The following is a 16,550-nucleotide window of genomic DNA, read 5'->3' as shown; positions in this document are numbered from 1 at the left end:
TTCTGTTTGCAATGGAGGCAGAGAAAGTATTTAGTGAGATGATTTGAGCAGGCTGAAGGCAAGAGGTTGTGGGAAGCCTACTTTAGTGATTGAGGAGGTAGACACATTTCTTCCCTGCCCGTGCCTCACCTAGCTGGTACCATCACCTGTCTCCTGTTACAGTTGGGTGTCCATTACCCTATGGGATCAGTGCTCTGGGGCCATAAGTCCTAGTCTGCATCCCCCGTCCTTCCCAGGAGAGCCTGGTGCTGGACTCACCCACGGCAGCTGCTCAGTCAGATGCTTATGCCAGGTAACCCTCTCTTTCCCCATTTTCTAAGCCTCTGTGCTTCTGTTTTTTCTTTAGTTTCTTAAAAGAAATATTGTAAGTAGCCAGGCAAGGTGGCATGCGCCTGTAGTCCCAGCAACCCGGGAGGGTGAGGCACGAGAATCGCTTGAACCTGCGAGGCACAGGTTGCAGTGAGCAGAGATCATGCCACTGCACTCCAGCCTGGGTGACAGAGTGAGACTTGATCTCAAAAGAAAAGGAAAGAAAAGAAATAATGTGAGAATTGCAAAAGAGTCTAACCCTGTCTCAGATGAAAGAAAAGGGTATTTCTCCCCATATTACCGGAAAGCAGGACATTCTGTAGTCCCATATCAGGCCAGGAGTGGGTCATAGTGATAGATTGCTCTTGGGAACTCAGGAAGAGTGAGAACTGCGGTAGAGAGCAGGGGGCTTTGGGAGGGACAGATTCAGAGCCAACAGGGGCAGTGGCCTACCTTCCCTATCCCCTCCCAGTTATAGGTAGGTCTCTCCTTGCTCTTTGCACACTCATTGCCATCTGGCCATGCCGGAGTCCTTCATCCATCCAATAAAGAACCTACTCTATGTCGGCTGGGCGCGTTGGCTCACGCCTATAATCCCAGCACTTGGGAAGGCTGAGGTATGGGCAGCCACAGATAGGCTCTGAGGCAGATTTTCGTTTTAGCTTTAGGATGATCACTCTGGCTCAAGGGATGTGTGTGTGCATGGCAGGGGGAAGGGGAATGAAGAGAAAAGAGCAGAAGCAGGGAGAGAGGAGGAGGCTGATGTGCCACTCAGGCAGGAATGAACACGGTCCCTTCTGGGCAGTGAGCATGAAGATATGGACTGTCAGAGAAATCTGTGTGAGGCAAACCAGAGGAGTTGGTGATTTGTCACTGGACTTGGGTGAGGAGACAGTGACGGTGTCAACTAGCACTGCAACGAGTCTCTACCCTAGATGCCCCCTGAGCGTGGCACCTCCGGGTGAGAGAGAGGAGCTCATTCAAGATGAGAGGAGCAGGGTCAGTTTTGAATATGGTGGGTATGAGGCACCCCTGGAGCACCCAGGGGAGCCGTTTCTGTTGTCCTTGGCGTTCTGGGACACGCCTTGTCTTTCTCTCCCAGGTCTGTTCACGCTGTTCCCTCCCTCCATTGGCAACACTCTTCCCCTCATCTGTCAGCCTGGTGTTTTCTCCAGGAGACATCCTTGACCTTTTCTGCTGAAAGCCAACTTTTTGTTGTCAGAGCCTCTGTAGCTCTACTGTAACGTCTCTTTGGAGACAGGTCTCATTTCCCTGCTTTTCTGGGCATCTTCCACGGGCTTCATGCAGTCCGCACCTCGAGAAGCAGGAAATCATGAAACACTTGAGTGCTGCTTCCCGTGGAACTCCATCACCCAGGAAATGGCACCGCATGCTACAGAGGGGAGATCCTCCCAGGGCTGACTCCAAGCAGGAAGTGACTCTCACCACCCTAGGGGATTTGAAACACCTCTCCCATGCCCAGGAACCTAGAGCAGGCCAGCTGGTGCAGCCACTGCCCAGACGCGGGATGTTCTGGTTTCAGAGGTGGGGCAGGGAGCCGTAGCCTCCCAGCCACCCTCAGGGAATCCGCTGAAGAGGCACAGCCAAAGGGAGGTGCAGTTGCCAGAGAAACCAGCTGATAACACCAAACACTTAAGGCCTCATCTTGAACTAGCATGTGAGCAAATGTGAAGGACCGAGGTCCCTCACCTCTCCCTGGGACTGGAAACCAACCACCTTCCCAAGGCTGGCATCCACTCCGTCCTCTCCCTACCTAAGAGGAGAAACCACAGGCCTGACTGAGGAGACCCTCAAGGCACCGTTTATGAGGCTGAGATAGGAGTGAGGAGTTCGCTTTGGATGGGGCGGGGCTTGGGGTAAGGGAGGAAGGGTCTCTGAGGTGAGATCCTGAGATGGAGACAATGACAACGGCAGCCGCCATTTTATTGCACATCAGCCACGAGCCCCGCCTTCCATACACAATGACATTTCATCCCCACAATCGATGAACACAACCACGATAGCCACGAACTCCCAACTCCTCCAGCTGCTAGTGCTCAACGGGAGAGTCCCCTCCAGGTGTGTCTCATTGCAGAGCCCATATTCCTTCTGCCTGGCCAGCAGTTACTCTCCTCAATGAGCAGGCACTGGTGCAGTCTTGGGTGGGCAGCAGTCACCCCTAAGGAAATCCTTGATGGATGTTACAGGACAGGATTGGATTTGACGGGTTTTGGAAACGGGGCTCAAGAATCTTCATCATGAGGCGTTTCTGCGCCTACTGACCTGAGATATAGAGAGGAAGTTCCATGGACACAAACACCCAGTTCCAAGGAGGCACGCATTAACTTTCACATGATACGGATATGTGGGAACACATGGGCTCTTAATCACATGCCATGCAATCCACAGAAGAGCTGACCCAGCCTGGGGGCATACACGCACTCATGTATACTCAATGTCCACATGCACTCACACCCTGGCTCGGCTCTGGGGACGCTGAGGCCGGTGTGGGAAGAAGGGCGGCTCTGGCTCCGTCAGATGAGGCTGGCGATGCTGGATGTGGTCTCGTGACGCTGGCCAGCAGACAACTGTCCTGAGATGCTGAAGATGCTGCCGTGGCCGCCATGGCCACTGTGGGTGGAGGGAGTGGCCATACAGATGGAGGGGCAGTGTCCGCTCACGCTCACTTGATACAGCAGCAGGCCCAGCAGCAAAAGCGAGCCCAAGGCAGCCAGAGCAATGCCCACAGACAGCATGGCGGCCAGCGGCCGAGCAGGGGCAGGGGCAGCGGCCAGCCCGGCCAGGGTCAGACCGGTGACCAGCAGCACGAGGCCACTGAGCAGCACCACGAGGGCATCGGCCCCTCCACCACTGCGCAGCAGGGCCACATGGTGGGCCTGGCGGATGCAGTTCATGTCCTGCACAGCCGAGCTCATCAGCTGTTTCACCAGCACCAGCAGAGCCAGGAAACAGAGCACAGTGCCCGTTGCTAGCCGCCATTCACCCGAGCGGCTGCTGGTGGTTGACAGCAGTGCCACACCGCCCGCGCCACAGCCTGCCACGAGGCCCACGGCCACGACAAAGCAGAGCGCCGAGCGCCGCGGCTGCTGGGACCACCACAGCTCCACCTGCTCTGCCAGCATATCCGGGGGCAGCCCCCGGCCCCCTGGGGCTTGACCCTCCTGTTCAGACATGGCTTGGTCAGGCAGGGGTCAGGGTAGGAGGTCAATGTCGGGGGTCACAGGGTGCAGATCACAGCCTGGAGCACCTGCCACCTGCTTGGCAGCTACAGGCCCAGAGTCCCATTCCTCTCACAGTCCAGGATATGGTCACCCTCACCTGTAGGGAAAGGATCACAGTCTTACCTTCCCAGCCCACCTGTCCCCCATGGTCCCACCTGGGAGCCTTGGGGATGATCCCTGAGAACCCACCCCGGTGTTTCCCCCGAATGTCCCCTGGGATAGCCCCCTCTGCAGCACTGTCCCTTGGGAATGGCTCTCCGATGACCCCAGGGGAGTACCCCGCCCATAGGGTACCCCCTAAAACCCTCCAGGGAATCCCCTCACCCAGGCCCTGACCTCTCTGCCTCTGGCTGTCTCAGTCGCTGGTCCCATCCCGGCTGGCTGGGGGAGCTGGTGCCACGGTGGACGATGGGACGAACAGCCAGAGATAAAGCCTCATTCAGGATCCTACTCACATGGCCTCAGCTGTCACCACTGGTTCCTGGGGGGGAGCTGTGGGGACGGAGGGGGTGCTTATGACTTAACCCTTCTGGAACCAGAAGCCTGACTGACCTTGACACTTCTCTTTTAGGGCTGTGTCTCCTCCTTCTCTGTGGGTTAGGACCAGACCCCTAACACCCTCCTTCCCCTAACATCCCATCTAATCTCACAGCCATGAGTTTGGTGATATAAGCTGCCAGTTCCCAAGTTCCTCTCTCCAACCTACATCTCCCTCCTGAGTCAATTGTCACCTTGATGTCCCTGTGATGCAACAGGTCCCAACCAAGCTCATTATCTTACTCCAACCTGTTCCTCCTGTGTTCCTCACTTCAGGCATGGCATCACCACCCTCTCAGCCAGCTCCTCCTCCCTCTGCTGTATCTAATCCACATCCTGTCCCCGGGGCTCCACCTCTAAACATTTCTCTAGCCAGCTCCCTGCTCTTGTATCCTCGGCTCCTGCCTCCACCTCCTCACTGGTCTTTCTGCTCCCCTTGCTCTTCTCCACACTCGCCATTCCCCCATGTCATCCTCCTCCATGATTTCTCTAAAGTGGAGCAAAGGAAAAAGGAGGGCTCTGGATTTGAACCCCCAGCTCTAGTCCTTCCCACCGGTGGGAGCATGGCCAGGCACCTAACGGTGGCTGCTGATTTAACCTGTCCTCCAGAGGACAGCATGTCTCACATTGGGCAAAAATAAAGCACATGAGGTCCCTGCCCTCAAGGAGCCCCAGTTTTGCAACGGAAGACAGAGACAGAAGCAAGCAGGCTGGTGCCTGTGCTAACTGTGGGTGTGGGTTAGTCAGCTCAGAGCCCTGCAGAGCCCAGGAGAGGGGTCTGGGGGAGGGGCCAGGAAGCCTGAGTGGTTCATCTCTTACGGCCTCAGTCTCCTTGTCTGAAAAGTGAGGACAATAACATTTATCCTGAGGGGTGGGGATGAGTCACCTGACATCTTCGTTTCAGAATTCCAGTGGGGCCTAGAGCCTTCATAGATGCTCAAAGCGTGCTTTTTGAATACATGAAAACGATGTTACCCCTCCAAGGCAGGACAGGGCAGAAGACGTAGGTCCTGGGTCATTCTGGGAATATTACTGTGTGGCCGTGCATAGGTTACATCCTGACGAGGTATCTGTCCTCGCGGAGACTCCTCTGCAGAGGCTGACCCCTACCCCCCAGGTGGGCGGGGGCTGGTGCCGATGCCCTCAAGGAAGTGGGGGAGGTGGGCGTGGCCGTGGAGTCAGTCCCAGCATTCCCCTGGGCTGTGATTTCGCTGGTCTGAAAGTGCTTGCACAGGTGTGCTGAGACAACGGGGGCCAGAATGGGGGCGGGGTGGAGGTTCTCAGGGGAAAAGCGAGTGGGAGAACGTGGGGGCGGCGGGGCGTTGGGGGACGATGGGGGAACTCACGAGAAGCCTGGATGTGCTGGATCCGATCCGATAAGGCAGGGCCGAGCAGGTGGGGCACTCTAGCTTGGTTTCCGGGGAGACACTTCACCTGCCTAACCTGCACTCAGGTGAGCCTGGGGGGAGGAGGATGAACAGGTGTCGTTTCCAGGGCAGGGCCTGAGCCGATTGGCTGACGTGGCACTGCTCCTTCTGCTGGGCTGAGGCATTCCTGGGAAGGGAGGGGCTTCTGTCCGCTGCAGTTAGGGCTCGGAACACAATTCGCAGACCTGGGCAGCAGGAGGAATGTCGTCTATCTGCCCCAGAGCCTGGGCGCCAACCCATTTCCCAGCTCCCACCCCGATTTAGCTTTAGCTCCAGCTTCAAAACCAACCCCTAACTCCAGCTGCAGCTGCGAACCCTAGCTAGAACCTCCAGCTTCCACCCCTGCCCCAGCTCCTGCCGCACATCTCAGCCCCAACCCCCAGCCTCATTTCCAAATTCAATTAAAGTCCCAACTCCAAATCCAACCCCAAATCTGGCTAGAAACCTCAGCCCCCAACTGCTAACTCCAACTCAAATTCTGGACTAAGGTCCTAGATCCCAACCTCACGCTCAGCCGGAACCTCAACTCCTGTTCCTGAATCCAGCCCCCAAACCTAACGCCAACCTCAAACCCAGCTTTAGCCCCAAATTCCAACACCAGCGGACCCCCAAACACAGCCCCAGTACCTCCATCCCTTGGCCCTAGGCTGGAGCCTCCAAAAGCCCTTTGCTCATTCTCTGTCAAATGCCTGGCTTGCCACACAGACTGGATCCTACTGGGGAAGCAGGATTTGAGTGAACAGGGAGGAGGGGTGAAGGCCTTTCAGGCGGGAGACACGAGCTCCCAGAATAAACACTTCAGAAGAAATGCCACACTCCTTCACAAGGCTCATAAAGCCCCTTCCATATACACCAGGCCAGTCATTTGCCACTGGCACCCTGCCCTCCTCTCTGCCCTTCCAGTTTTTGAACTCAAGAGTTCTCCCTTGCCTGGGATATTTGCCACTCCCCAGCCTCAGTCTGGGTGACTTGCATTCTTCAACTGAGATGCCACCTCCTCCAGGAAGCCCTCCCTGACTTGCAGGCTGGTTTAGGTGCCTCTTTGGTGCACCCACGGCCCCTGTGCTTCCCCAACAGCTACTCTTACTGCAATGTGCTTAATTGCCTATTATGTATTTACCTGTCATTCCCTGCTAGATGTGTGGTCCCCAGCAAGTACACAGACAGTGCCTCTTTTGCTAATCATCATGACATTAGTAGCTAGTATGTAGGATGTAATCAATACATATTTGTTGAATGATTGATTAGCAGACTAAACGATAGAGTGAACTGACAGCTGTGGGGGTTTTGAGCAGGAAGCATGTGAGATGAAGCTGGAAAGACAAGTTCGGCTCAGGCTGTTCAGGGTCTTGAAGGCCCATAGTGAGGCACTTGGGCTGTGTAAGGGGCCCATGGAGGGTTCTGAAGTTTAACAGGGACATGGTTGGAGCTTCTAATAGGCAAATCTGGCACCACAGACACCACCCTCTGGACTGGTGAAGGGCAGGCTGGCTGGAGCTGTTGTAGGCTGTCCCTCATCTCCTGGATCAGCCCCTGTGATGTCTCTTGCTTTCTCCTCCTGATGTGTATGAACTAGAAAAGAAAAACAAGATCACCCTTATCTTGTCATTATCAGTTCACAAAATAATGGTGCTCGACCTGCTTTTGCATCTGTTTCCTTTGTTCCATGGAGATGACTGGAGGCCAGTCATAATTCTAGAACAGTCTTGTCCACTAGAAATACAGCCTGAGCCGCCGGGCATGGTGGCTCACGCCTGTAATCCCAGCACTTTGGGAGGCTGAGGTGGGCAGATCACGAGGTCAGGAGTTCAAGACCAGCCTGGCCAACATGGTGAAACCTCGTCTCTACTAAAAATACAAAAATTAGCCAGGCATGGTGGCAGGCCCCTGTAATCCCAGCTACTCAGGAGGCTGAGGCAGGAAAATTGCTTGAACTTGGGAGGCAGAGGTTGCAGTGAAGGGAGATTGCGCCATTGCACTCCGACCTGGGTGACAGAGCAAGGCTCCGTCTGGGGGCCGGGGGTGGGGCGCAGGGAAGAAAAAAGAAATATAGTGTGAGCCTCATATATAATTTAAACTTTTCTAATAGCTGCATTCAAAAATGAAAAAGAAACCCATGAGATTAATACATTTAAATTAATATATTTTAATTCCAAAACACATTTTTATATATGTTATTGATGAGCTATTTTACAGTTTTATTTTGTACAAGGTATTTTATTTTTATTTTTAAAAATAGAGATGGGGGTCTTGCTATGTTGTCCAGGCTGTTCTCAAACTCCTGGGTTCAAGCGATCTTCCTGCCTTGGCTTCTCAAAGTGCTGAGATTCCAGGCGTGAACCAAAAGTCTTGAAAATGTGGTAGGTATTATTTTATACTTACAGTGCATCTCATTTATCCCAGCCACATTGCAAATGCCCAGGCACCACATCTGTCATGTGGCTGTGTCCTTACTGCATGGCATGGCTTTAGATGTCCTTCCCCTCAGAAGAAGGTCAGTGCAGGCTGGATCAGGAGGATGGCTGGGCGGAGTGGGGTAGGGAGACAGTGGTGTGACATTGCAGGTGTTCGTCCCGCCACTTTGCAAGGCATTATAAAGGTATCCCCTTTATAATAAAGGGGCTTGACTCAGAGGAGCGGGGGAGCCAGGGGCCCAACAGGGCTTGCTGGCTGCAGATCCCTCTTGCAAACATCTGACATTTATTTACCCACCCTGGTCCTCAGGTCCAGTCCCAGCCAGACCCATGGGCCAGCTGTCCCAGGCAGAGCTGCAGTGGGGGACCAATGAAATTTTCCTTCCTTTTCCCCTTCCCTTAGGGGTTTGAAGGGAAATTTTTGGAGGGGAGAAACAAAGTCTAAAAGCTTCGTTGGTTTAAACATTGATTGGGCAAGTCTCTATTCTAGTTCTGGGTCTTATCAAGTAACCTGGAGTCAAGTGGAAAGGCAGGCTCCTCACAGGGCTGTTAAACTCCGCCCCAAAGCACAGGTTGTTGGGGTAATTCAGATTGGTGACGGTGAAGGTCAGGAGGAGGAGGCGGCCGCGGGCACAGAGCGGAAGGTGCAGACGAACCACCCACAGATCCACAAGAAGGTGGCGAATGGGAGTACTGTGGGGAGAACACAGAGGCTGTGGGGCTGTCTCCCAGCTGCTGCCATGTTCCCACCACAGGCTGTTCTCAACCCAGTGGCCCGAGTGATCCAGTTAAGAGGTGCAGAGTCCCTCCCGCGGCCCACCTTCCTCAGAGGAACAGAGTCCTCCCACGGCCTTAAGACTCTCTCTGGCTTCATTCCTATTGCCTCAGAGCCTCTGCACCAGCAGCTCCATCTGCCTGGAATGCTTCCGACCCACATGGCTCCCTCCCTCCCTCCCTCCCCGCCCTTCCTCCCTCCTTCAGGAATGTTCTCAAATGGCATCTTCTCAGGGAGACCTCTTGGCCACCTTGTCTCAAATTGCAACCTCCCAGTACTTCCTATCCCCTGCCCTTATGTCTTTTATCTCCTTATGTTTCTCCTTAGCACTATCACTCTGACATGCTATATATCTTTCTTATCAATCTGGAATTTTGTCTCCTAGACTGTAAGCTTCATGAAGAAAAGGATTTGTGTGTGTTTACTGTCCTATCCCTACCTGCTGGAATAGGACTGGCATAGAGTAGGTGCTCAATAAACATTTGTTGAATGAATGAATGAATAGTGGAAAGAACACTGGATTTGGAGCTAGATTGATCTTGAAGGTTCAAGCCCCAGCTCTAGCTGTATAACCGGAGAAAAACTGCTTAACCTCCATGTGTCTCAGTCTCTTTCTTTTGTAAGATGGGGATGACAGAACTTAGTTTATATAGTTGTAGGGGGATTAAATAATATAATTAGGCTGGGCACGGTGGCTCACACCTGTAATGCCAGCACTTTGGGAGGCTGAGGTGGGCAGATCACTTGAGGTCAGGCGTTCAAGACCAGCCTGGGCAACATGGTGAAACCCCATCTCTACTAAAAATAAAAAAAAATTGCCAGGTATGGTGGCACGCGCCTGTAATCCCAGCTACTCAGGTGGCTGAGGCAGGATAATCGCTTGAACCCGGGAGGTGGAGGTTGCAGTGAGCCGAGATCGTGCCACTGCATTCCAACCTGGGCAACAGAGCAAGACTCCATCTCAAAAAAAAAAAAAAAAAGTATTAGTTCATTCAGCATCCATTGATAGTATCCCTCCTGTGGACCAGGTGTTGTGCAGGTGCTGGAGATATAGTGGTAAGTGGAGAGGCACTGTTCTTGCCATCCTGAGGGCAGTCTCAGGAAACAATGGGCATAAGGCATAGCACCTACAGGCTTCCAATGCCTCCAGGCACCCATTCCCTTCTCAGTGAGTGATAGTTTCCCGAGATAGACATCTTTTGGAGTATTGGTCCCACTCACCATGACCATCCTCACTGCAAGGAAGAATCCCAACACCCAGATTATGTTTTGTGACCCACCACTGCAGCTATAGTTGATGAGACAGAGCTTCAGACTCAAGCTAGGCACCCAGATGGGTGAGTGTCCTTTGTGGGTCCAGACAGCAGGATCTACTCCTCTCAACCTGGGAAATGTTTAAGGGAATTTCCATTTATAGGTGGAACAAGCCCAACTGACTGAGAGGGAAACACCCTGACTGTTTCAGTATGGACACTCTTGGGGACTTGTTTGTACTTGTGTGTTATGTCCCAGCAAGTGAGCCTCTTTTTTGGGTACCAGACGGCAGGGTCAGCTCCTCTCAATTTGGGAAATTCCTTAAGGAATTCCCATTTGCTGGTTGATCAAGCCCAAACACAGAAGAGAGAGGGAGCACCCTGACTGTTTCAGTTTGGACACTAGGGGCTTGTCTGTTGCTGCAGTAGTTGGATAGTGTTCTGGTGATTGTGTGTATTTGATATAGGCATGAGGAATTAGAATTCAATTTGATAATCTTTTGCAATACTGTTTGGCCCCAATCTTGTTTGGAATCTGGAGTTTGCTGCTGAATGGGAAAGTGGGATGGAGTTGCATGGATCCAGGCTTTTGTGCTGCTGTTTTAAGCAGAGTCGGGCCTGGTTAATATGTGATGTTTTCCTTTGGTGCTGTTTAGCCCCAGTGTTCTTTGGAGTCTGGGGAGGTTTGGCCCTTAAAAATCAAACTGCCATGAAAACTGCTTTACCCAAAATTTTGGCTCATAGCCTTTGTTGGATTACCTGTCAGGGCAAACAAAGTGTAACTATGTAAAGCCGCTGAGTTTGTATTGCTATGGCATGGGTAAAGTTCCAAGGTAAAAGCTATTGGATTTTCGCTCGTGTATGTGTCTACGTACCTAGATGTGTTTATTTGTATGTACACTTACTGTTATGTGTTGTGTTGGCTTATAAGAGCACTCACAAATTAAGTAAATAAGTCTAAGCAATTTTCAAGTTCACATGACTTAAGTAAATCTTTACTAAACAAACTGGTTTTAAAATTATTGGTAAAATGAAAATATAAATGTCTTCAGAATTGTCAGCATACATTTGTGTCTGGATTTTATATTTGTCTCTGTTAGATAGTTTGAGGTGTCAGAGTTTGGCATAGAAGGTTATAAAACTATAAACCCAGCCCAAACCAAATGATCTTTGTGCAAATTTTTTGATAACACTAATGAATGTTGTTGGTTTAATGAAAACAGCTGAATTTCTGAGTTATTGGTTAAAATACCTATGTTTTTAACTTGGAGGCTCTTTTTTTTTTTTTTTTTGAGACAGAGTCTTGCTCTGTCACCCAGGCTGGAGTGCAGTGGCGTGATCTCGGCTCACTGCAGGCTCCGCCTCCTGGGTTCACACCATTCTCCTGCCTCAGCCTCCCGAGTAGCTGGGATCACAGGCGCCTGCTACCACGCCTGGCTAATTTTTTGTGTTTTTAGTAGAGATGGAGTTTCACTGTGTTAGCCAGGATGGTCTTGATCTCCTGACCTCGTGATCCGCCCGCCTCAGCCTCCCAAAGTGCTGGGATTACAGGTGTGAGCCACCGCGCCCGGTCCTTAACTTGGAGGCTCTTAAGTGAGCACCTGAAGTTCACTGGCTATGAAAAAACTGGTTAGGCTGGGTGTGGTGGCTCATGCCTGTAATCCCAGCACTTTGGGAGGCTGAAGCGGGAAGATCACTTGAGGTCAGGAGTTTGAGACCAGCCTGGCCAACGTGGTGAAATCCCATCTCTACTAAAAATACAAATTAGCTGGGTGTGCTGGTGCATGCCTGTAATCCCAGCTACTTGGGAAGCTGAGGCAGGAGAATTGCTTGAACCCAGGAGGCAGAGGTTGCAGTGAGTTGAGATTGCACCACTGCACTCCAGCCTAGGTGACAGGGTGAGACTCTGTCTCAAACAAACAAACAAATAAACAAACAAACAAAAAAAGGAAGCAAAAGAAAAAACTGGTTAACAAGGAAATAACCAACTTTAAATGATGGTGTCTAATAACTGTTTTCAGAAGTAATCTAGATAAACTGTTAAAAATGAAAGAATTGAGTACATGTAAATGGGATAAATATAAGTAAACTTTTTGTGTAACTTTAAATCTTAAAATTATTTTTGAAGCTCATTAACATCTGGGTCATCTCCAGTTAAGAAAGGGTTATGATGTGGGGAAATACGTTTCTAGAAATTGTGGAAATGTTCTCAGCTATAAAATGCTCATATCTGATAGTTCAGGATTTATTGCTTCCTAGGGTTTCACTAAAATTTAAGGTTACCAAGGACAAGAATTATAGTTAATATATAATTATGTCTATAAAATGTGCCACAAATGTGCTATTAGTGAGAAAAAGAATAATTATGTCTAATTCAGAAGTTATCTAAAAGTAAAGTTAATTCAAATTATGGACTTGAAAATGATTATTTATAAAACAAAGTACTAAGGAACCAGTAAGTAAGGGAGAGAGGTGTGAAGAAAGTCATGGATATGAAGATGTATTTTTGGCAAAGAAGATTGTAAAGAAAAGATAATAATTTTGCATGAGAAAGGGTCTTGTGTGGTGAATTTTTTGTGTTGGAGTAAAATAACTGGTTATTTAAAGAAAAAACAAGAAGAAAAAAACCTGAGACTGGATGGAAAGCCCAGGCATGTTGTGCATAGTCTGTGTAAGTTGTATGTAGTTTTTCTTGTTTCTCTGCACATGCAGAGAAAAATAGAAAGTTGAAAAAGTTTTGGCTGGGTGCAGTGGCTCATGCCTGTAATCCTTGCTCTTTGGGAGGCTGACATGGGTGGATCACCTGAGGTCAGGAGTTTGAGACCAGCCTGGCCAGCATGGTGAAACCCTGTCTCTACCAAAAATACAAAAATTAGCCAGGTGTGGTGGTGAGTGCCTGTAATCCTAGCTACTCAGGAGGCTGAGGCAGGAGAATTGCTTGAATCCGGGAGGCGGAGGTTGCAGTGAGCTGAGATTGCATCATTGCACTCCAGCCTGGGTGACAAGAGTGAGACTCTCTCTCTCAAAAAAAAATAGTATTAATAAGTTGAAGAAATTTAGATAATAAAATGTTCTTTAAAACCTGATAGAGAATTGGAGAAATTTGGATACTTAACATTTTCATAGTTAAAGCTCTTAGTCTTGATGAAGGTAAAATAATAAATATTGCAAAGAAATACATTAGCAGTTTGGCAATTCTTTTTTAATACAGTTAAGCATGAAGCCAGATTTAGTGTGGCACCAAATCTCACATACCTGCCTGCATTGCTTCACACTAGGTTTGCTGTTTTGCATGGATAATTCTGGTGCTAGAGTACTTACTGGTCATGTGCCTAGAGTGAATTTCTTGATTGCACAGGATGTATGGTGATATTGGTGGACTTAAGGATATTGAATTGTGTATGAGGAATATAATATTCATCACGTGTTTTTTTTGGGGTCTGGATAGCACGGTAGCCTCCAGGGTAGATTGAGTTGGGGAAAGGTTGGGGTTGGTTTCCTGTTTGTTTTTGCTTCTAATTTTCATTTGTTTGCTGTTTGTTCTGCTTTGGGTTTTGCTTGTGTTATGTATATACATAAAACAATTTATGGTTTTTAGTTTCTAGTGGAAGGCTTTTATTTGGTTCTGTGAATACTTATTTTGTTTTCTGTGCATTTCCAGGAAGTCATCATTTGTTCTGTTTATCTGGAATTCCTAAGCTACCTTTGTTGGGTCTGCAAGAATTGATGGAGCACACCAGCCAGTTGGAATTTGGTTGGTTTTGCTTGCCTCTGATGATCTAGAGCTAAAAAACAAAAGACTTATTTTTTTAAGTTCTGAACAGAAATAGTACATTATGTATTTTGTTGTTTGGAGAGGTGGATGAGAGTGGAACTGTTTGCGTGGTGTTTGTTTCCAGGGTGAGTCAACAATAGTTTGGGTTGGTTTCAGATCGTTTCCTTTAATGAAGAAAAACTGTGATATGGATACAAAGTTTTAATGTTCAGGAAAGATTGGCCTTGTCCTTAATGAAATTATATTGATTAGAATTTCTCTCAAATGAATTTAAAGTGACATTCACTTGGATTAAGTAGTAATAAAAAAAGGTGATATTTTCTAGTGATTTTTTTTATCTCAAGTAGTTTATCACTGATTGACCTTCATGTGTGTAACTTGAAAACAAAATATGTGCAAGTGTTGCACTGGTTTGAAGATTTTGGCAGTAAAATTTACCTAATCAGTTGTCAGTACTGTGTCTAGAAACCAGTCTTGGAAGTGTGATGATGTGCTTTTAAAATAGCTGAAAAGAAATTGTTTTGTACTTGTTCTTACTTTGTCCTTGTTTTGTTCTATAGTATTGTGTCCAGAATTGGTTCCTTCTGGTGGGTTCTTGGTCTCGCTGACTTCAAGAATGAAGCCACGGACCCTCGTGGTGAATGTTACAGTTCTGTTTTTTTTTTTTTTTTTGACGGAATCTCGCTCTGTCACCCAGGCTGGAGTGCAGTGGTGCAATCTCAGCTCACTACAAGCTCCACTTCCTGGGTTCACGCCATTCTCCTTTCTCAGCCTCCCGAGCAGCTGGGACCACAGGCACCCACCACCGGCAAGAAATTAACCACGCCCGGCTAATTTCTTGTATTTTTAGTAGAGTCGGAGTTTCACTGTGTTAGCCAGGATGGTCTCAATCTCCTGACCTCATGATCCGCCCACCTCGGCCTCCCAAAGTGCTGGGATTACAGGCATGAGCCACCACGTCTGGCCTACAGTTCTTAAAGATGGTGTGTCTGGAGTTTGTTCTTTCCAATGTTCAGATGTGTCTGGAGTTTCTTCCTTCTGGTGGGTTCGTGTTCTCGCTTGACTTCAGGAGTGAAGCTGCAGACCTTCGCAGTGAGCATTACACCTCTTAAAGGTGGCATGACCAGAGTTGTTTCTTCCTTCTGGTGGGTTTGTTGTCTCGCTGACTTCAGGAGTGAAGTCGCAGACCTTTGCAGTGAGTGTTAGAGCTCTTAAAGGTGGTGCGTCTGGAGTTGTTTGTTCCTCCCAGTGGGTTTGTGATCTCCCTTGACTTTAGGAGTGAAGCCGCAGACCTTCACAGTGAGTGTTACAGCACTTAAAGGTAGTGCAGGGCGAGGCGGCGGGCGCCTGTAGTCCCAGCTACACGGGAGGCTGAGGCAGGAGAATGGCTTGAATCCCGGCGGGTGGAGCCTGCAGTGAGCCGAGATCGCGCCACTGCACTCCAGCCTGGATGAAGGAGCGAGACTCCTTCTCGAAAAAAAAAAAAAAAAAAGGTACTGCATGCAGACCCAGAGTGAGCAGCAGCAATTTATTGTGAAGAGCGAAAGAACATAGTTTCCACAGCGTGGAAGGGGACACGAGCCTGTTGCCACTGCTGGCTCGGGTGGCCAGTGTTTATTCCCTTATTTGGCCCCGCCCACATCCTGCTGATTAGTCCATTTTACAGAGCACTGATTGGTCCATTTTTACAGAGTGCTGATTGGTGCATGTACAAACCTTTAGCTAGACACAAGCACTGATTGGTGCGTTTTGACAGAGTGCAGATTGGTACATTTTTACAGAGTGCTGATTGGTGCATTTACAAACCTTTAGCTAGACACAGAGTGCTGATTGATGCATTTTTACAGAGTGCTGATTGGTGTGTTTACAAACCTTTATCTAGACACAGAGTGCTGATTGGTGTGTTTACAATCCTTTGGCTAGACAGAAAAGTTCTCCAAGTCCCCACACGACCCAGAAGCCCAGCCAGCTTCACCTCTCAGTATTTAAGTGAAAGGAGATTATTTCTCATATTGAATTTCCAAAACTGATATTTGCATTTACCATATTTCAATGATAGAGGAAAAAGTTGTCTTAGTTTGATAAGTTTGGCATAGGGCTTATCACATTTTTGATACTTTGGGTCACAGTTCTGTCACTAGAATACTAGCAATTAGACATATGCAATGAGTAACCTAACTACTTTAATACACTGGTTTGAAATACTGCAGGCAGTTATTCCTAAACACCAAATCACAGTGTTTTAATTTGTAACATGTTAGAGAAAACGACAGGACTTTCTGTAGTATAAATATCCTATTAACTAATGCTTGTGCTGTTAAGTTACAGGGCTTTGACTCTTGAGCCTCAAGAAGGCACCAACCCGATAAATTTTCAGCATTGATACCAGTCAAATCCTCAGGACAGTGATGCAAGGCCAGCGTCTGGGCCCATGTTTTGGAATAACAGGGTTGTCTTGGAGTATTGATCTGCTCTTTAATAGAAAATTGGGACCAAGCATGGGGGCTCATGCCTGTAATCTCAGCTCTTGGGAGACTGAAGTGGTGGATCACTTAAGGCCAGGAGTTCAAGACCACACTGGCCAACATGGCGAAACCCTGTCTCTACTGAAAATACAAAAATTAGCTGGGTGTGGTGTTGTATGCCTCCCAGCTACTTGGGAGGCTGAGACACAAGAATCTCTTGAACCCAGGAGGTGGAAGTGGCAGTGAGCCAAGATGGTGCCACACTGCACTCTTGAACACAGGTTTCTGATAACTTTGGAGATTGTGCCATTGGATTAGAGAGAAAACTTTCAGGGCCCTTATTGAAAGGCTAA

General features: G+C 48.9%; 1 protein-coding gene across 1 annotated transcript; it reads right to left on the bottom strand.

Moving 5' to 3' along the window:
* Positions 1-2,223: 2,223 nt before the first annotated feature.
* TMEM125 (transmembrane protein 125) lies at positions 2,224-4,043 on the bottom strand. Its single transcript, XM_030823179.1, has 2 exons — positions 3,888-4,043; positions 2,224-3,648 (listed from the first exon to the last, which is right to left on the bottom strand). The coding sequence occupies exon 2, from the start codon at positions 3,501-3,503 to the stop codon at positions 2,844-2,846; it is 660 nt and encodes a 219-aa protein (XP_030679039.1). The 5' UTR covers positions 3,504-3,648; positions 3,888-4,043; the 3' UTR covers positions 2,224-2,843.
* Positions 4,044-16,550: the final 12,507 nt, after the last annotated feature.

This window comes from Nomascus leucogenys, chromosome 12, assembly GCF_006542625.1.
Source record: "Nomascus leucogenys isolate Asia chromosome 12, Asia_NLE_v1, whole genome shotgun sequence".
In the NCBI taxonomy this organism is placed as follows: Eukaryota; Metazoa; Chordata; class Mammalia; order Primates; family Hylobatidae; genus Nomascus; species Nomascus leucogenys.
This window is presented reverse-complemented; position numbering and strand designations above follow the sequence as displayed.